General features: G+C 43.5%; 3 protein-coding genes across 6 annotated transcripts in view; 1 reads left to right on the forward strand and 2 right to left on the reverse strand.

Moving 5' to 3' along the window:
• Positions 1-265: 265 nt before the first annotated feature.
• LOC109414701 (myeloblastin-like) lies at positions 266-1126 on the reverse strand. Its single transcript, XM_019688537.3, has one exon. It carries the CDS (start codon positions 1124-1126, stop codon positions 281-283), a length of 846 nt encoding a protein of 281 aa, XP_019544082.3. The 3' UTR covers positions 266-280.
• Positions 1127-1226: 100 nt separating this feature from the next.
• LOC109414700 (trypsin alpha-3-like) lies at positions 1227-2693 on the reverse strand. Its single transcript, XM_019688536.3, has one exon. It carries the CDS (start codon positions 2448-2450, stop codon positions 1518-1520), a length of 933 nt encoding a protein of 310 aa, XP_019544081.3. The 5' UTR covers positions 2451-2693; the 3' UTR covers positions 1227-1517.
• Positions 2694-10460: 7767 nt separating this feature from the next.
• The window catches only part of LOC109414702 (ubiquitin-conjugating enzyme E2 H), a 32768-nt gene continuing 22324 nt past the window's right edge, over positions 10461-20904 (forward strand). Inside the window, exons 1-2 of one of the 4 annotated variants that reach the window (XM_019688538.3) lie at positions 10463-10835; positions 19103-19718. The gene's annotated coding sequence lies outside the window, so the exon portion shown is untranslated. Of the gene's footprint in view, positions 10836-19102; positions 19719-20338; positions 20602-20625; positions 20648-20904 lie in introns of those variants that run through there. The other 3 variants (XM_019688541.3, XM_019688540.3, XM_062844740.1) reach the window with 3 other exon arrangements.

Raw genomic sequence — 20904 nt, forward strand, 5'->3', positions numbered from 1 at the left:
TTTTGGAACTAACTATCTGGAGTCCTAACTACCAGTTCAATAAGTTTGGAACAACCGCATTGCATTTGCCTAACAGAAAAGAGGTAGGGTATTCTTCTCGTAGTAAGCACACCGACTTGCAACAACATTTCGTATATTCATGGAAGTCATAAAGTTCTTCGATTTCTTATAGGCGAAGAGGACTATTGTATGCTTTGACATCAAAAGCGTATTCTTTGTTATTTCTTTTATTTCTTCGAAAAAAAATGTAAATATGTATAACGTGTTCTTTTATGTTATTCTACTTTATTTGCATGAGAGTCTTGTTTTTCATTATCATTACTACACTCAAAATCAGAATCCACCAAAAGTTAGCTAGTCTAGAACTTGCCTCATTCGCTAGAGCTATTTGCGATCCAATCCAATCCCAATGGCCACGAACACTGGCAAAGTTGGCCATCTCCATTCCACAGTGGTCCGGTCTGCCGACATAAATTCCTGATAGTGAACCGTCACATAGCAAGGGCACCCCAGTATCCCAAAAGCAAATTCCCGCGTTCCCTCCAGCTGAGTTTTCGCCGGCGCAAATCAAATCCTTTGGACATTTTTCGCTGACGATTCTCACATAAACTTCCTGAAGTGTTTCCATGGGTTTTCCATCGGTACTGTTTGCTCCCCATCCCATCAGAATGCACTGTTTACCATCATCCTGGTGGAATTCGTTCAGAACTATTGGCCTCGAATGGAGGACTTCCTGGGCCAACTTTATAACGGCCAACCGTCGGTCACGATCGATCCAAATCTGCTCCGGCTGCACCCAAAAAGCACCGCTAGCATTGGTTCTCGACGCAGTCCCTAGAACCAAACTCAGCTCTTCCGGCGTTCGAGGTCCACTCCCGTTCAGGACGCAATCCGTGCTGGTTAGAACGGCCTTCGGAGAAACGAGCACTCCATGGCAGAAGAAGCCATCGCCGAAGCCTGTGGTCTCCAAAGCTTTCAAACGGATCGACACCATGTACGGGAAATCGTCCAGGGATGCATTGGTTCCGCCAATGATTCGCGGTTTCCGCGGAACTACCAACAAGGAACTGTCCACAAGCGAGAAGAATGCTGAGGCGAACGTAGCAATAGCCACCAATGATATCATATTAGCGTTCCACGAGTGCGACTGAGACGTTTCGCAGGTGTTTGATCAGTTTCTTGATTTCTGTTATCTCGGGCAAACAAACAAGACCAACGACATGGTTCGGTTCGGTGATTTTTCTTTATTGAGCTTGTACTGAGTCATTCTTTGGAGTGTACCTTTTCACTTGATGCATTGTTATAAATTACTGCGTTGACCTAGGAACTAAGCTAATAAGACGAGTTTCATTTATTCTTCTGATTCACATTTCAACAGACCTATGATTTGTACCTTATCAATGTAAGTGGAAAAAATCTATTCGACTGTAGTTGTATTGCCGTCGACAGTCATTTGCAATATTTATATCTTCTAGAACTCCAGAAAGTCGATTTGGTCGATTTCAATTACTAACGCCCTATTTCAAAGCCAAAAGAATCAAAATTGGCATCATCACAACCCACATCTGCATAACTGCCTGGGCAGCTCCTCCTCCTCCGCCGCCACCAGTTCCACCTCCACTTCCTCCTCCAGTTCCGCCGCCACCACCCCCTGAAGTCTGCGTCCTGTTGTTGATCCAATCCCTGAAAGTCACCGTATTGAGGAAGATCGAAGTCTCGTTCAATGCTCCACAGCCGCCCACTATGGTCAGAACTCCTTGCAAACGTGCGTCGCACACCAGTGGAGCTCCCACATCCCCGTTACATGCTCCCCTCCCAACTGTCAGATCCCCGGCACATATCTGTCCGGTTAGTAACGCCACGTTATCGTTGGCTCTCGTACAGTAGGTCGCATTGTGCGGTTGAATCTGCAGGTCCAGTCGCTGTAGTGTTGCCAGTGGCCTTCCTGCCGTAGAATTAGCTCCCCATCCACACAGCGTACAGGTTCGGTTAACCGCTGCATCCGCCGTGGACAGCTGGACCGGTACTATCGATGCTGAACTCTGCACCGTACCGTTCAACCTCAGAACGGCTACGTTGTTCAAACGCGAGTTCGAAAGGTACGATGGATGAGGCCAAACGGCCGCCACACTACGTATCGTGCTTCCGGAGGAGCTATTCGAACTGGCCAAGCTCCCCAGAACCACCTGGAACTCGGAAGCATTTCGGAGCACGTTCCCATTATACACGCACTGACCTGCCGTCAGGACATCCTGATTGGTTATCAACGCCCCATTACAATGGAAATCTCGGCCAACCAGGCGAATGGCAACGGCATGCGGACAGACGTTACCGGTGGCGTTGGAACCTCCCACGATTCTTGACTGCCATTCGGAAGCCCCGAGCGGTGCCGCCACGAGAAGGCACAATACGGCAGTGATAACCGGTGAAAATACTGCCGACCACGGCATTCTACTCGATATGACTTGAACAACGACTTGCAACAGTGACTGAGTGTTGATGGCGGCCAATTATCAATTTAAAGGCTATATCTCGAGTGCGTTCAATGGATGTGGGTGATATCTTATCATAGCATGGCAGTGATAAGAACGTGTGGTTTTCGAATCCTTGTTATGTCGGTCAATATCAATAGTTATCAACTGACTGAAACCAGCTTTGCCAATTAATCTCATAGGGGAAGTTATGGTTTAACTTGCTGTGGTTCAACTTGGAATCAGAATTTGTCGTGATAAGGATAGTGCGATAAATAACCCGAATAAAAAATACAGTAGAAAAACCGAACGTTGTATTGTAACAGTACTATTTAAAACCATATTTTTACAATAGACACTACTGTAAAAATAAAAATACAAAAACAATAAAATGTAATGTAAACACCATAGGCTACTTCAGATTACCCCCAATTGTAGAGGCGCTTAGTGAGATAAGGAGAAAATCGTTTGTTTACATGAAAAAGTCAGTTTTTTGTCGTCAAATTTTACTGTTTTTTGCTCTAGAAGTTGCTATTTTCCATTTGCAATGGCTTCTAATATCATCAATCTCGATGCCCACGGCGACAGACACCGGATTGGCCAGCTAACAAAAAATCCGGAAGATTGCCCGCCGGAGGCATACCAAGAGCTCCTCAAATTAATCACATAAATTGTTCGTAAGTACCTACCGGATCTAAGCGCATCTGAAAGAGAATCAAATTTTCTTTCCGAAAAGTGCTCGTTTGTTTCTCTACGATGCGGAATTCGATACGAAAAAGTGAAAAAAGTGCACTTTTCCTATGCTGCGCCATGGAAAATTTTAGCGGAGCCACGTTTTTCATAGGGTTTTCATTCCTGCCTCCAGATGCGGAAGGATCGTTAGCTTCCGTTGGATTTACCTATACAGTAAATTGTAAATAAGATTTTTACAATATACTATACGGGTGGTTAAGTATCGTAACAATATAAAAAAATATTTTTTGCAATTACATGCCATAAGATTGCACTTTTCAATTGCCGAAACTATGCATAAATGGCCTACTTTTCTTGACTAGCTCAAGAGTGCCGAAAAGTAGTACTTTTCAGCACTTTTAAGAGTGCCGAAAAGTACTACTTTTCGGCACCTTTGCAATGGTACACTTTTCACAAATTTCCTGAAGCACTAATGTTCTTCCGTATACATTTTGTCTACTCGATGGCTGCTCCTATGTCTGTTCGGCAGATCGAACCTGAATAGATGCGATTCTGAATCTGATTTGTTCTGCCAAACAGACGTAGAGTTAGAAGCAGCAGCACAAAAAACACTCGTTGACGACGCGACTCCGAGTAGTTGTGACACTTATTAACATAGCCTACCTGATTGGAAAAAATTGACTTGTGCGCATGGATGCTCACACGTGGTTTTAGCTGAGACCTGTCTGAGCAGTCAGAAATGATCGTACTTACGGGTATTTTTCATAATTGCAAAAAATGTTGTATGCAACGCGTTGCAAAACTCGATTTTTTCAGCACTTGTCGTATTTATCCAACTCGGCAAGCCTCGTTGGATAAATGTACGACTCGTGCTGAAAAAATCATCATTTTGCAACTTGTTGCATAAATAACTATTTCTCCATATATATTTTTTTGCAAAACCATACATTATATTGTAAATGAATTGTTATAAATACTGATACGTGGGTTTTAATAAACCGTACATTGTATGGTACACATATGGTTTCAAACAATAAAATGTACCGTAAATATATTGTTTTTAATTGTAGTTTCAGTACTGGTTATACATTTAATTAAATGGTTTTGGAATGGTTCTCTTTTGTTATGTTGTATTGGTTTACATTCCATAAACCATATAATGTTATATTATCTTGTCATTTTCCTCCTGTTAATGGCATCTCAGGCTTACTAGCATTATGAGATACGCTTTGGGAATTCTCCAGAGCGTTTTGGATAACCCTTCATATATTGGATCGCCCACGTCCAAGTCTGAGTCGAGGTCTGAGTAGTCTCTGATTGCATTAACAGTTGAAGCTTAGGCTCCCATGCCCCACCAGCCAGATAACCGGGTTTCGCAAACTAAGCATTATTTGTGGCAACACTTGGCAACAGCGGCATGATGGAACTATGCCGAGCGCGCTAAGTATTATTAGACCACTAATGTAGTTGCATGAAGTGGGTGACGAGGTACATAAGTATCATTACAGCGTGCTTAACCGTTATTGCAATATTGAGGCTCCAGTTTGACTACAGTTTGAAATACACGGAAATACATAACAACTCATGAGAAAACTGTCAAGTTCGATTCAAGTATAAGTTAGGTTAAAAAGCGCAGACGAACCTACATTAAAAGTCATTTCAGTGTTCAGTCCAGTCCATGTGTTAAAGATGGCTCTACGTCAAAGATAAAGTTTGTCAATCGCATTTGATTCGATTGTGGTCGAAGGCAAGTTCACATGAGAGAAGAGGAGAAAATTCCCCTAAATGCAAATACAGAAATAATAGTGTTGAACTCATCCACTGATTTACGGTAACCTGCATCATTCCGGGTTTGCCTACATTCGTATTTCTTTCATCGCACTCTACACACCTAGCCCGCCATATCTCTTGGACCCCTGCTTGGACCTGCAGTTCTTAGAATAGGACATTTGGTTTACCACTGATTTAAACATGTTATTGATTTTCAATTGATGTTTCAACTTATTCACTTTTTTCTCTTTCCTATGAAAGCTTTCCTTTGCATCAAAAAAGTCACAAACATCAACAAAACAAAGCACGGAAAAAATGTTAAACTGAATAAATCTGGTGTTCGATTTGAATAGGTCGAATCTGCATATGAATCACAGCAAACATACGACCTATTCACATCGAACACCAGAAATAATTAAAAATTCACGGAAAAATAATGTTTCGGAAAAGTGAATGGTTCAAACGTAAGAAAAACAGTATAATATATTGTTACATAAAAATCCAATGTAAATGTATAGTATAGCGAACCATTTCATCACAATACACTTTATTGTAGCTGGTACACTGTATGGTGCAGAAATGGTTTTCACCATACACCCTATGGTTAGTTTTTATCCGGGTAGACCGAGTTGGACAGGTGTCGGATGGGCTGTACAGGCTGTAGATGGTCGTCCGGACATGGGGATTAGGACATCTTTCGGCAAGCGGCAGGAAGCAGCTAAAGTATATTGCAACCGGAATGAAATTTGATGACGATAACTTGCCGCGATGTGTTCCGTGCATTCAAGACAAGCACCAGCGACAACCGTTCAAGGCGATAGGTCATCGTGCTGTTATCGTGGGCTCGAGCTAGTCCATTCCGATCTCTGCGGGCCGATGGAGACGGCGTCGTTGGGAGGAAGCCGCTATATCCTGACGTTCATAGACGATGCAAGCAGAAATCAAAGACCGACATGTTAGAAGCTTTCGAAGATTTCAAGTCATATGTCGAGAATCAGACAGGAGAACGCATCAAGAGGATCAGGACGGATAGTGGGAAAGAGTATGTCAATCGTACGATGCGACGGTTCCTGAGGCAAATAGGAATCCACCACGAAACGACGGTTCTGTATAATACGGAACAAAACGGACTGGCAAAGCGGTTGAAAAGGACGTTGGTGGAGCAAGGCAAAAGCATGCTGTTCGATGCGGGCCTGAAGAAGCGATTCTGGGAAGATGCAGTTGCTACGGCGTCCTACGTCGTAAATCGATCACCGACAAAAGGTCTACCAGTCACTCCCGAGGCTAGGGGCAAGACAGATACAGCGAGAGTAACTCTGTTATCGAAGTGTTGCTCAGAATTCCTCCGGATAGCTCTGGATCACTCTGATTTGCCCGAAAGGTTGCCTGATACCAGTGAAAAATCGAGCAGTCTTGCCCGATTTCTCGCTTCGTATCGACGTTTCTGAATGGATTCGAGCGAAAAGTGTTTATCAGAATTGCTCAGAGTTGCTCCGGATTGCACAGTGTCTCGCCCCTAGTCCCGAGGAGAAGTTCACAGGTAACATCCGGACCTGTCGCATCTACGCGTTTTTGGAAGTGAGGTCATGGTACACATTCCTAAGGAGAGAAGACGAAAATGGGACGCGAAGTCAAAACGAGCAATGCACATGGGCTACAGTGAGAATTCGCAGGCATACAGAGTATACAACTTGAATACTCAAGACGTAGCAGTCCGCGGTGACGTGATAATTCTGGATGAAGAACGAGTTGCTCGAAACGAAGCGCTTGCCCTGCGATGGAAGAAGCAATTTTCGAAATAATTGTGCAGAACGAGCTTGGTTGCAGAGGAGGAGCCCGTAGACAACCAAAAAGATGACCGGCCGGCACAAGATGAGCTCAGCGAACCAGATTCCGAGGAGTTCAGATGTGCCGATGACACGTTGATCGGTGCCGATCTGGCGCAGTGTGAGGGAGCGCGTAACCCCACGCAAGTATCGAGATTCTCATTTGGGCTTTAGTGTTCTACCTCATGGTACTTCCCTACCGTAATCAAAGACTATTCTCAATTCAAGGGCGTCGACTATTAAGAGACTCGCCCGTGGTCCGGTATGCCACTATTCGCTATCTGATGTCGTTGGTTGCTAGTCTGGACCTGAAGATACACCAGAAGGATGCAGTGACGGTGTTTCTGCAAGGTGAACTAGAAGAGGAAGTCATCTACATGCAGCCACCGGAGGGTTTTGTCAACCCTAGATGTCCGAGAAACATCTGCAAGTTGAAGAAACCGTTATACGGACTGAAACAGACCAGCAGGGTCTTGAATCAGAAACTTTATGGAGAGTTGAAGTGATGTGGACTGGCACGATCGAAATTTGACACGTGCGTCTGCTACCGCATTGAAAATGGAACAATCCTCATTGTGGCCGTCTATGTCGACGATCTTCTGATATTCTCAAATAGTCAGTACTGGGTTAAGGAATTGAAGAAGCAACTGGCAGAGAAGTTTTTGATGAAGGTCCTCGGATTGGCCAACAAAGTCCTTGGAATCCGAGTGACGCGTCAGAAGGACAACGTTTGCTTGAACCAGGATCACTATGTTGAGCAGTTGCTCGAACGTTTCCGCATATAGACAACCGTCATCATTTCGTGCGTGAGAAGGTCGAAGAAAACATAATCGGATTGGCACACGTTGGAAGTCGTCAGCAAGTATCCGATTTACTAACAAAAGCCGTACCGGTTCCCAAATTCGAAGCCGATAGACGAATCATTAGAGTAGGAAGGATTCTTGGTTAGGGAGGGGTTGTTGGCGCAGTAACCTTAGAATGTAATAGATCATAGTAAGCCATTGTAAGATTAGCTTAAAAAATCATTCTCTTCTGTCATACCAAACCGAGTTCTTAGGTCCCAATCTAGGATAGCATGTGACACATGCAACTTCTCTTTCTAATTTCATAGCTTGCTCTCTTGTTTATCCACGTTGGTATGATTACTAGTCCCCGAATTGGTCCCTTTTAGGCTGATTAGTTGTCATTTTGTTGCTCTATATGGTACACGGAGAAAAAAAAATAGTAAACACAAAGAGTCTTCAATTCAATTGGGTTGTTTAGTGAATGAAATATAGCTATATTCTATAGCCTAATCGAAAGAGCTCATTTTTCTGAGTATATCGTGATTTTATTGGATTACAATACCTTTGTTTTGATGGTTAAATTAACAAAACAGGTTTAATTTTCGTGGATAGAATGACAGTTCAATCGATAAAGTGACAGTTCAACCCGAACAAAAAAGTTTCCCCATACAAACTTTAAATGCATTTTAAAAATAGTTCCCGGACTCCAAAAATTATGAAGTTTAGGATTTCGACTAATTTTTGGGCGGAGAATCCGATTATTAAATAATCCGGATACCCCTAAAGAACCCAATTCAACCGGAATACAGTAGACGTTTGCTCGGTGCAAACGGTTTAACTGCAATGCTTTTTAACTGCAAGTCCGGTAACTGCAACAATTTTGCAGTTATCGCACCGCTATCTGTCAAAAGCAAAACGTCAACTGAGTTGCGATGTTTATCGGATGCACTACAGCTGCATTGCGATGTTTTTGAGTGCATTTTGGCTGCGTCCAACAGCAATTGACAACTGTTTGACGGCTGTCAGTCGTTGCAGTTAGCGAATTTCATTCGGTAACTGAATCGTAAACACGTTGCACTTATCGAACGTCTACTGTACTGCATTAAATTGGGCACAAACGAAATATTAGTTAAATTCAACGACATATGTTTGATGAAACAAACTAAAATGTTAGTAAATATTCATCGGTCAAATTCAATAAACGCTAGTTTGTTTTTAATATTAGGTTATTCATTTTTGACAGTTCTCAAAACAAACCACCGTTTACCACCGTTTTAGTAAATTCTGCCAACTTTCATCGTTTTCAAAACTAATATTCAGTTTACCGTTCAATTCAACCAAAGTGTTTGTTGAAATTATGCAGTTTCAACTCGCTCGGTTTAAATAGGTTCAATGGGACCATGAATCGGGTTTCCGCACTCTTGGGAGGTGTCCTTTAGGATGCTGAAATTTTAAATGATAAATGTGCTTATTTTATTCTAAATTAAACGAATCCGAGATAAAGCATCATCTTACTTGTTTTGTCACGCTTGTTGTAATTTTGGATCATCCGCATCCTGATCGATCCCGTTTCTGATCGGTTTTATCAGTCACGTGGCAGAATAAAAAACTCGAACAATGGCTGTAGTCCAACCTGCATTTAGCCAGAGCTGGCAAAAAAGAATCAAGTGCTGCGGCAGTTGAAACAAACCAAGCATTTAGCTTGTTCTGTTCAGGTTAAAACCGAATGATTGATTGTTTATTCTCCAAACAAAATATCGGTTAAATTCTACTGTCCGATTTGTTGAACCAACCTAATATTTAACTTGCTTTACTCAAATTACAAAAAAAAACGTATTTTGATAAATACAAACCAAACATATGGTAGAAATTAAAAAGTTTTTGGTTCAAAACCTTGTTCAAAACAACCAATTTGGCAGTTGTTTCTTAAGCCTTCAGTACACGCTTTGCCAAATGTGCAAACTTTTCCGCACGCATCAACCAACAGCAAAGCATACGCTTGATATTTCCGTTGTTTTGTCAGTGTTGAGACCACTGTTGGCCTGTTGGATTATGCGTGCGGAAAAATTTGCACACTTGGCAAAGCGTGTACTGAAGGCTTTATAATTTGATTGTTGTAGAAACAATTGAGATTTTTATGGCGTTCGATTTGAATAGGTCGAATCTACATAGGAATCACAGCAAACGTAGGACCTATTCAAATCGAACGCCTGATTTGTTTGTTTCAAATTGAAAACGTGGATTAGAAACAACAAAACTTCATTTCAAAATAAATATTTTTCCAGTTAGTTGCTTTAAATTACAGTGGTTTTTGTCCGTGTAACAATGAAGAATTGACATTTTGATCCTGAGAACCATTTGGACCACCCTAATTTCACATTATTGAAAAAAAAATGTTCAAAAATATGAAGAAACTTTCACGAAAATAGCATTATAGCTAAAATTAATAATTTAGGCGTAGTTTTTTTTCACTTAAACATGCCCATGGACCATTGTGCATTGCATTTTTCTTGGCCCATTGTAAATATGCATCCCCATATTCAAAAACTTGTTTAAATGTTTCCGAAAAAACATCCAACGTGAGAAAAATGTTAATGTTACGCGCTCACTGTTACCGCTGTTACCCCACTTTACTCTACGGTGCACAGTTGTTGCACCGTCCCGCGTGAGTGTACTTGCACTCAAGCTTGCAGTTGCATTTTTCTGAGCGTGAGATCCCTGGCTGTCAATTTCGAGACTCGAGAGTCTTCGCTCACTCTCTTGAGCTGGGACTGAACGGGAGAGCGAGATCTTCCTAATGTTTTCATTTTGCCGCGTTCTCTTTTTCGCAAACGTGTAGTGCCGCCTTTTGTGTTTACTGGTACACTTCTACCTCGTTCTTTCGTTCGCAAAACGCTTTTTGTCTCCACCGTACCGTCGCCAACAATCAACAAACCCAAGCAAGCCCGTGAGCTCCGTCATCGTCGTTTGATTAGTTTCGATTTGGCAGGCATCTGGATGGAAGTGAAGTCTCCGCGGTTACGTTGCGCTGGTTGAAGAAAAGTCCGTTCGCGTTTGTGAAGAGTCTCACGGGAAGTGACGAAGGGAAGCAGGAGGAAAAGTTTTTATTTTGTATGGTGCTTAATCGTGTTTAGTGCAGCTGTAGGAGAAAGAGAGAGAGACCCGAGCGGAGAAGTGATAATTTTTCAGCTGTTTTCACCTATTTGGTCAACTTGTGTCGAACAGTGAGCAGTGCCCCTGGCTGCAGAAAATCGGATTTTACTGGATTACCTTTGTTCCGGAAGCTGCTGGTAAGTAGCGCTTTTGCTTGGGACATCATCGTAGAAGATGCATTTCATGGAGTTAACTGCGTAGATTCGTGAGAAGCGAGCAATTTTCTCGAAAATTTTGGGGTTTTCGTCATGTTCGATTTTTTTTGCCTTCCCTACTCTTGTAACTTCGGTGGGACTACGATGAACAAAGAACGAGAAAACGAGACAGAGTAGGGTATGCTTGGTAGGGTGCGAGAACGAGATAGCAGTTAGTTTATTTTTCTTTCATGGAGCTCCGTTCCGTCGTGAGTCGATTTTGCGAGCGATTCTTCGTTTGTGTGTATGTGCGCGGGTGGGGTAACAACTTCGGGTGAAGGGGAGGTCAGTAGAAGTGAGCAGTGCTGGCAGATTTGTGGTGTTGTACAGATCACCAAACAAAATAGATTTCGAAACGACATTGGGGTTAGGTTGAAGGCTGAAGTTAACCATCAATTTCAACTACGATAAATATCATAGTGGCTTGGTAATTCGCGTCGCTATGGTCACGGAAAAATAATGCACTGAACGAAAATTACTTGAGCGGTTCCGTAAGATAGTGAATAATGTTTTTCATTCCATTCTTCATTATACCAACAAAGCTAGCCATGAAAATGTTTGACAATTCACAGGTCATTTTGACAGACCTCACAAATGCACGAAAAAGACGGATAACATATTCTACTTTATCGATCTTGTTGCCGTCCTTTTCATGCTCATGTTGCATTTGTCAAAATGACCTGAGATTTGTCAGTCATTTTGAGGTTAGGTTCGTTGGTGTAATGAAGAATTGCTAGTACTCCTAGTACAGGTAGTGCAGCCTGGGCGCTGTTGTCCTTCTGACTTCAGCTAGATTGAGGAGGTACAACCCGAGCGTCTGTTTACCAAGGATGTGCGGCTCAAACAGCGTCTGTTCTGGCATCCAGCGGCTGAGTATGGAATGCTCCTTCACCGGAAGCTATACCTAAGGTGGCAGCCCCACCACGGTGGATAGGGGACCTTAGGCCAACAACCTACTGTCTCCGAAACCCAAAAAAAAAAGTTACTGAAACCGAAAATCATTCATTTTCGGAAAATGAAAGATTACGAACTTATTCAACGGCAACGACTTTTAGCGCGAAACAACGGACAAGAATTGGAACTTGGAATGTATCAACCCTAGCCTAGCAGGGTAAACTGGTACAACTAGCCAATGAGGCATGCCGTATGAAGCTTGAGATCCTAGGACTGAGCGAAGTCCGTTGGCCGAACTTTGTAGAACACAGGTGGCGTCGGGTCAAATTCTGCTATATGTACTCTGGTCAGATTCAAAACACGGGTTCGAAACCTTACCATGATGCAATGTTACGCGCCAACCGATGCTGCCGAATTGCAACTCAAAGAGAACTTTTACAGTCAACTGAATGCTGTCGTGGACAAGACTCCGAAAGGTGATATCAAGATCCTCATGGGCGACTTCAACGCAAAGGTTGGTTCCGACAACTCGGACTATGAGCACGTCATGGGACGTCATGCTTTCGGACAAATGAGCGAAAACGGAGAGCTGTTTGCAGAGTTTTGTGGCAACAATGATAGAGTGATTAGGGGATCGCTCTTTCCTCATCGACCAGTGCACAAAGTGACATGGCTTTCCCGTGATGGCTTCACGGAAAATCAAATCGACCACATCTGCATCAGCCGAAAATGGAGACGGAGCCTTCTTGATGTGCGGAACAAACAGAGCGCCGACATTGCGTCCGACCATCATATCCTAATCGGAGAGATCCGACTGCGCATTGCCAGGATCCAGCGACAGGAGGAGAAAATCGGGCGCCGGTTCAACACACGCCCACTGGAAGACGCTGCGGTGAAAAGGTCCTTCGACGAGGAGCTAGAGAACCGTACTGCGAATATTCCAGAAGGTGGATGCAGTGGCGTCGCGTAACCTCACTTTTTACCTGTGCACCAAGTATAAATTCTTGAATTTTTTGAACAAATTTGCTTGTAATAATTGTAAAATGACGAGAATAACTGCTTTCACTCATTTGTATTTCGATTTCGATCATAAATCCCCTGCAATTGCAAGTTTTAGGGTCGGTGCACAGGTAAAAAGTGAGGTTACGCGACGCCACTGGGTGGATGCGTAGAAGATCATTGGAGCGCCATCAAGAACGCCTTCATCGCCGCCGGCGAGAATAATTTGAGTGAGCTACGCACCCGAAGAAAGCAGTGGATCACAGATGATACCTGGAGGAAGATAGAGGAGCGAAGGAACGCCAAAGCCGCGATAGAGCGAGCGAAAACACGAGGAGCCAAAGCCGTAGCCCGTCAGCGCTATTCGGCTCTCGAGAAGGAAGTGAAACGCTTATGTAAACGGGACAAAAGAGCATGGGCGGACTCCCTAGCCGACGAAGGCGAGAAAGCCGCAATACATCCGTCTCCTCTACGATGTCTCACGTCGCCTTAGTGGGACCATGATGAATGCTACGATGCCCGTTAAAGACACGTCTGGACAGTTACTGACCGACCCGCTGAAACGCTGGTTCGAGCACTTTGGAAACCTTTTCAAGTGTCGGTCACGCCATCAACACCTCAGCATGATCCACCAAGGGTTCGACGCATTACCCGTGTCAACACCGAAGCTCCATCAGTGCAGGAGATAGAAACAGCCATCCGTAGCATGAAATCGAACAGAGCCCCAGGGGTCGATAGCATATCAGCTGAGATGCTCAAAGCTGACCCCGTAGTATCCGCACAACTACTGCATCAACTATTCTGCAACATATGGGAAACCGCGATATTTCCGGCCGACTGGATGCAAGGTGTCTTAGTAAAGGTACCCAAAAAGGGTGGCCTGACTGTATGCGATAAGTGGCGGGGCATCATGTTGCTGTTTATCGTTTTCAAAGTCCTTTGCAAAGTGATCCTTAACGGCGGACGGGACGGTCGGGGAAATATCCGCCATTGCTCTGTTGCTACTAAGATGGTAATCTCAGATTCTACTTCATATTTTGCAACAAAAACCTATCACTGTGTATGCTCACTTGCAGTGCATATGCTGATTGTTTTTCAGCATCTTCAGTGCGATAGAACTCGAGATTACCATCTTCAAAATCGCGAGGCAAATTGTTAGAAAGAGAGGCAAGATAGGAAAAATAACACGGCGTCCCGTTTCACCTTAACCGGATACAGGAGAAGATTGACGCAACTCTCCGACGGCAGCAAGTAGGATTCCGTGCCGGACGATCCTGTGTGGACAATATTGTCACGCTCCGTATCATTCTGGAGCAAATCAATGAATTCCAAGAGTCTCTCTACCTGGTGTTCATTGATTACGAAAAAGCTTTCGACCGTCTCAATCACAGAAACATGTGGGAAGCCCTCAGGCGCAAGGGTGTCCCAGAGAAAATCATCGGCCTCATTGAAGCACAGTACAGAGCATTTTCGTGCAGAGTACTGCACAACGGTGTTTTGTCCGATCCCATCCGGGTCGTTGCTGGAGTGAGGCAAGGATGTATACTATCACCGATACTGTTCCTCATCGTAATCGACGAGATCCTGGTAGGTGCGATTGACCGTGAACCAAATCGTGGATTGCTGTGGCAACACATTACTATGGAGCACCTAAATGGCTTCGAAGTGGCTGATGACGTTGCTCTCCTAGCTCAACGGCGCTCTGATATGCAGAGCAAGCTCGATGATCTTGCCAATCGCTCCTCAGCGGCAGGTCTTACCATCAACGTCAACAAGACCAAATCGTAAACACGGTCAACGCTTCCAGCTTTACGGTAGCTGGGCAATCAGTGGAGAATATTGAAAGCTTCCAATATCTTGGTAGCCAAATGGCGGCCGATGGCGGCACCAAGATCGACATAGGAGCACGGATCAAGAAAGCGAGGGCTGCTTTTGCGAGTTTAAGAAATGTATGGAAAAACAAGCAGATAAGTCGACGCACCAAAATTCGAATTTTCAACTCTGACGTAAAATCTGTGCTGCTATACGCCAGTGAAACATGGTGTGTATCAGTGGAGAACACTCAACGGCTGCAGGTCTTCATCAATAGATGCCAGCGGTATATAATTCAAAAGCCGATAGCGACAGAAATTCGGGAGCGAAAGTGAAGGTGGGACGACTGTTTCGATTCACAGGCATCAACACAAAAATGTGTAAGGTCACTTTGCACTAATTTAGTGTGGTCTGGAAAATATGCACAAATGAGTGATCCTTACACATTTTTGAGCTGACCGATTTGAGCGTGTATGTTGTGACAATCAATCGGCGATCAGCATTGCAACGAACGGATCATACAACCCGAGAACCAAACTCATCAGCATACAATACCACTTCGTCCACGATAGTTTGCAGCAAGGTGAAGCTCAGCTATACGTCGACAACGGAACAGCCAGCCGATGGGTCCACCAAGCCGATGATAATCCAGAAGTAGCAAAAGTTCCGGAAGCTAACAGGCGTCGCGGATTTTCGCGTTTCTATGGGCTATAGTTTCTAAGATAGTGAATACAATTTTCATTCCATTGATAGTACTCAACGAAGTCAGTCGTTCTACTAGTTGCTCTGGTATATTTTTTGTGGGCTTCGTGGCCGTGCGATTAGCGGCGGCAGTCGTCTAGGCGTATCGTAAGCCTCGGAGTGTGGGTTCGATTCCCGCTTCAGCCGGTGGAAACTTTTCGTCAAACGAAAAATCCATCACTGGGCCACTGGGTGTTCTGTGTGTTGTCCGTTGTCTAGTGTAAGTAATGTGTTCAGTCTGTGCAGCCTCTGGCTGAAGACGGTGTGAATTGTCTTTCTTTTTTCTTTTATATTTACTTCTTTTCCCGATTAGCATAGATAGCCGTGTAGCAGTTGCCAATTATAGTAACATTAGAATAAATCCATACTTGTGGTGAAGCTATGTACAAGTCAACATTATGGGACCAACGGTTACAGCTGAAAAGGAAATGAAACTGGCGAAATTGAAACTCAGGGAAGCGCAATGCAAATCGCTACTTGTGGAAAAGATCACTGATTCGCAGCTGGAATACGTGATGGGAAAATTCACTCCGAAAGCGATCTGAGAAGCGCTGCAGAACGTTTTTGTCAAAAAAAGATTTTCGGCCAGTTGTTCTATCTTCTCAAGCAGCTGGCCGTGCAATGAAATACAATGAGGCTGAACCAATGGAGGATCTGCTGATGTTCGGAGCTGGTACGGCGGATATCATTAAGCACGACAGGTTGGTGGTTTTAAATCTTTTGCAGACCAATCTGAAGTCTTTTCAACAGCTGGTCATAGAAACAGTGTTCATTGGATTTAGCAAAGGCCAGGTTTTCTAAGCGAGAGCTACAATTTCGATGCCAATGGTGGGTCTCTAACGACGAAGTTGCCTTTTACGGCGGACGTGCTAAAGGATCGAAACTGAAATGTTTTGCCTGCGGAATGGTAGGAGTCAAGGAGATGAACTGTTCAACAAGACCTGCCCTTTCTGAAGTAAGACAGGAAGACCGTTCAACATCGAGACGCGCGAAGCTGAAGGAAGGAGCAAGTGTTGCAGATTCCGATGTAGCTTTCATGATCGGATGTTGAGATCAGTCGATGTTAGGTCGGTCACGATAGGTCCTGACGTCGATAATTTCAGAGAAGTGCTGTCCATCAATCAGGACGGTGTCGATTTGGGATTCCGTCTGCTGCACTGCCGTTCTAAGCATATCTGTCCCATGTTAATTTTCAGCATTTTTCACTTTTTTCCTCCTATCAGTATAATTGTATGTGTACTTTTATGTAAACTTGTAAAAGTTCTTAGTTTGTTCTGAAATTTCGAAAATAAATACCAAGCCATATTGTCCCATTGTTGCATTTCCAAGCATATCTGTCCCACTACAAGAAATACAGTCAAAAACTGCGAAAAGCAAGCGTAGAAATTTCAAAATTGCGTTGTGTTTCACAGCATAACTGTCCCGCTGGGAAGTATTCATTCAAAAATGAAATGTTTTTATTTGCGTTAAAAAAAGGAAACTTCACTGATTCCACTTCAGATATAATCCATTTTAATAGAAATACGGCTGCGTGTACCATTGTGGTACTGTAGTGGTTGGTCAATTAGAAAAATACGTTATTAACTTTAATCGCAGTTTTCTCAGTTGCACATTTTCGAACGGCAGTGCAGTGAATCAAAATTCAACCATCGCGCAACAATAATGACAATGTCACAACCTGTATTTGTTGCGACAAACAAACCCATGCGACATAAGTTTGTCCCAACTTGAAAATAATGGGATTAACATCGTACACCACGAGTTTAGAGATTTTTAAGCCTTGCATTGCGATTTTCGAACGGTAACTTCGAGTCGGTAAACACTGCAACTCTGGTGAAGTTCTATCATCAAACAGTTTCGACTTTGGGTTAGCAATAATTGATTATTCACGAGTTGAAAAGTGCGCAACAAATTCACAAATTCTGCAACAATTCATTTCAGAATTCACAAATTCTGCAACAAAAAATTTCGAGATCATGTCATTATCTGTTACCAGTAGGGATAAAGAGTAATCGTCGCACCTTCTTTGTTGCTTGTTTTGTGCCTCTTTTGTCTGACAATTCTCTTCACTGGTCTGCTGTGATGCTCTCCAAATGTACCGATAAGGGAAGCTATGTTGGAAATAGGTGCTATGTATGGCCATGCTAGAGGCGGCGGAATCAACCTGGTGATGCTGAAAATGCGTCAAAAACTCTCCGTGATCAACAACGTACGGTACCGACGGCTGCCTCGGTATAAGCTGGAGCGACTAAAGCTACCGCATACGCGCAGAATCTCGAGGCAGCGTTGTTGGACGAGGATAAGCTCAATGAAACTGCTGGAAACAAGAAACAATGGACTGCTGGAGTACGATAGAAGCAGCTGAGACCAACGTTGGGTATGTGGAATGGTGCCGAAGAAGTGATTGGTTCGACGATAAGGGAGTAGGAGCATCCATTAAGTACGTCACGCTAAAATTAGGAATTTTCGACCCCCCCCCCCTCCCCCCTTCGTACGGGTTTTTCCTATACTTTATTCATTGCTTGTCACACTTTTACAAACCCCCCCTCCCCCCTAGGACCGTGACGAGCTCGGTAATGCTGCTGCACGGGACCCGGCAGAACGTGGAAAGATATAAAAGAACGCGGAAACAGCAAAACCGTCTCTTCCGGGAGAAAAAAGCGCCGCCTGGAAGAAGCGAAATGTCAACAAATGGAGCTGCTGTGCCGCGAACCGAAATGAGCAGATAAACTTGGGGTGATTGAAAGGTGGAAGGTGCACTATGACGAATACCCTGATTGGCGCGGGGAGCGCAGATATGCATGATTTGATCTGCAATGAATATACAAGTCAGCGGCCTAAAATCCAAGATGTTGGCTATTTAAGTGGAAGAAATCTTTATGCGTGAAAAATTTCCTATGTAAACCGTTCAAGGAACTGTTTTTTTCTTTGATCGTAGTTATCATTGTGAAGAAAAGGTCATTGCGGCTATATGGGCCCATAACCTTCCGATTGCATCACTTAAGGAACAGCTCGCTGACGTAGTGTATGGTTTGGGTCAAAAATGACCCTAATGCAAAAAGAGTGTTACCCTGATAAAAAAGATCATAGAGATACAACAGAATGGATTGTTACAACACGCTGAATTGAATGGTACTTACCATTAATTCAATTGTTTAAAACGATAGAGTAACAACAGATCTTATGGTTTTCCACCATAGCATGTATTGTAAATGTCACTTTTACAATAGAAAATGGGGGTTGTTATGTATCTTTACCATAAAAAAATCCAAATTTTCTGGAAAAAAATCAAGTCAACTACCATTCAACTTATGGTGTTTTTATAATTGAAATCTTTAGTGCCATTGATTTTATTGTACACGTATTGTAGTTCCAATACACCATTTTCAGCAGGAAAATACGTACACAATATAATTTGTTGTTGAATAGTCAAATTTATCATTATTCAATGGTAGTTTATGGTGATTTTATTGGAAATTTTTATCAGGGTAACTAGAACGGGTCTGGTACGTTTGGCCTAACACATTTGGCATAAGGACGGACATAGGGGACAGTTGATATAAAAGAGATTTCGCATAAGAATTAGCCAAACTGGAAGATATAACAAAGATCAGATTCAGATATGTCCTCTTGATAATTCAAGGTTTGGGCTTCGTCCTAGACTTTGCTTGCTACGCCAGGTCAACTGATTTCATATCAGATATCTTTCAATGAGTACTTGATGCATCATCTAATGCTCGTTCTTTTGTTTCTACTTTTCACAGGTTCGTCCGATGCCTACTTTGGCATCCCTGTTCATATAGAGCCAAATCCATCAATAACAATAACATCACACAACCAACAGCAGCCAGTAGGTAGCAGGCTATCATCGCTTACTCTCTTGCCTTGCCTTGCCCTGCTGGTTTGGATGTGCGTTGTTTGTGTGCTGAATTTGGATAGAAGCAGAGCATCAAATCGTTGCCAGCTGGGAGGTGTGTTGTTGAGTTGAATGTTGAGTCGAGTCGAGCCGAGAGAGAGTGGGCCCCGTCCCGTGCTGGTGCAGAGTGTTTTCGTGCGCAGAAGGAAATAACGTTCATCATTCGGATCCGTGTGTCGTACAGTGTGGTGCTGTGCTGCGTGGTACGACATAGCAAACACTCAAAGAACGACGACATAACTACCACCCGCCCAGTAAACCAGCAGCTATCTGGGCTTTAGATTACAGAGAGACTACTTGGTGTGCAGAATCAGTGATTGTTGTGCGAATATTCGACCTAGGAATAGTGGCGTATCTCAGTCGCGCGAGATCAAAACAAATCGGAGATTGAAAGACGTCATCATCACACCGTAGGATAGGGCAACTTTTGATTCGGAGAGTGTGCCCCACCAAAAACAAAACAGGTAACTATGCCAATCAAAGTAGTCTGATGGTGGTTGTCAATGATGCTATTTATTGCTCCGCTGGCTAGGAGTTTATTGGTCGGGATATGATGGTTGCTTCGATTCGATTGAAGAGCATCGGAGCATCGTCGAGGTGAGCCTCACGAGCAGATTTGTTGTTGTTGCTCCCAATGCAACCATTCAGTGAGCGAATCACACGACACTGGCACACTGCACATTGGGAAAAAAAACATCCCGAAGATGGGAAAAATAACCTTCTCGTAACGAGGCACTGATCATTCGTCACATCCTTGATGATGACATCTCAAGTTTACATCGAAAAATTACTTCTGATGTGGATTTTATCCCCAAGTTAATGAATCTTCCGAATTGCCTGGAATTTCAACCAATCAAAAAATACTGGGCAAATTCAAAGCAGCGGCTTGAAAAAAAATCATAAAAATATCTGAATGCTTTTTAGAAATATGCATTTGTTAAACCTTCAAGATGCTGGTATTATCAGCTTAATTTTACCATTGCTGTCGGATCATGAGAAACATTTTGTTCCCAATGTGCCACTGACCGACCTACCACTGTGTTTGTATCTATGTTGTCTAATTGTTTTCGTTTTTTGATTCCTCCGAAGAGTGTTTCTTCGGTTTCTTCGACCGATTGTGAATTGTGATCGCTGCTCGGACGCATCTAGGTTCCTACTCGGTATAAAGCTACCTCCGCGCGGTCGAGTTACATCAGGTTCAGGTTCACGTTCAGCGTTTTTTTTTTCTTCTGTTTTGCCGAATCGAAGCAGGCGAGAGATTACCCAATCTCTGTGACGATTTGGCAAGGAAAAAAGCATTATTGAACTCCGCGCAATTGAAGAAGGCCGTCGTCGTGTGTCTGTGAGGTGCGTTGTGCAGTTTTATTTTCGATCCTAGTAACCGTATTGACAGGTAGGAGTTGTGTGTATATGAGAGCTATGAGAGAAGGACGTTTAACTCGGAAAATTGGGTAAGGCAGGGCTAAAGGCTGAGAAGGGGCGGAAGGACGAAGGCAACAGTGTGTACAGGAATGGAACAGTGAAGGCTCGATTTCACCTTTTTGGTGCATATCGATTTGCGTACCTGCCTACTTTGTGAGACAAGGTAAGGGATGGCAAGCAAAAACGGTGTCAGTTGATTCTAATCGAGTTAATGGTTCCGTGCATTCC

This window comes from Aedes albopictus, chromosome 1 (genome assembly GCF_035046485.1).
Source record: "Aedes albopictus strain Foshan chromosome 1, AalbF5, whole genome shotgun sequence".
Classification (NCBI taxonomy): domain Eukaryota; kingdom Metazoa; phylum Arthropoda; class Insecta; order Diptera; family Culicidae; genus Aedes; species Aedes albopictus.

Bases quoted from the DNA above. Each gene is read 5' to 3' on its own strand.
- LOC109414701 (XM_019688537.3), bottom strand. From the start codon at position 1,126: ATGATATCATTGGTGGCTATTGCTACGTTCGCCTCAGCATTCTTCTCG.
- LOC109414700 (XM_019688536.3), bottom strand. From the start codon at position 2,450: ATGCCGTGGTCGGCAGTATTTTCACCGGTTATCACTGCCGTATTGTGC.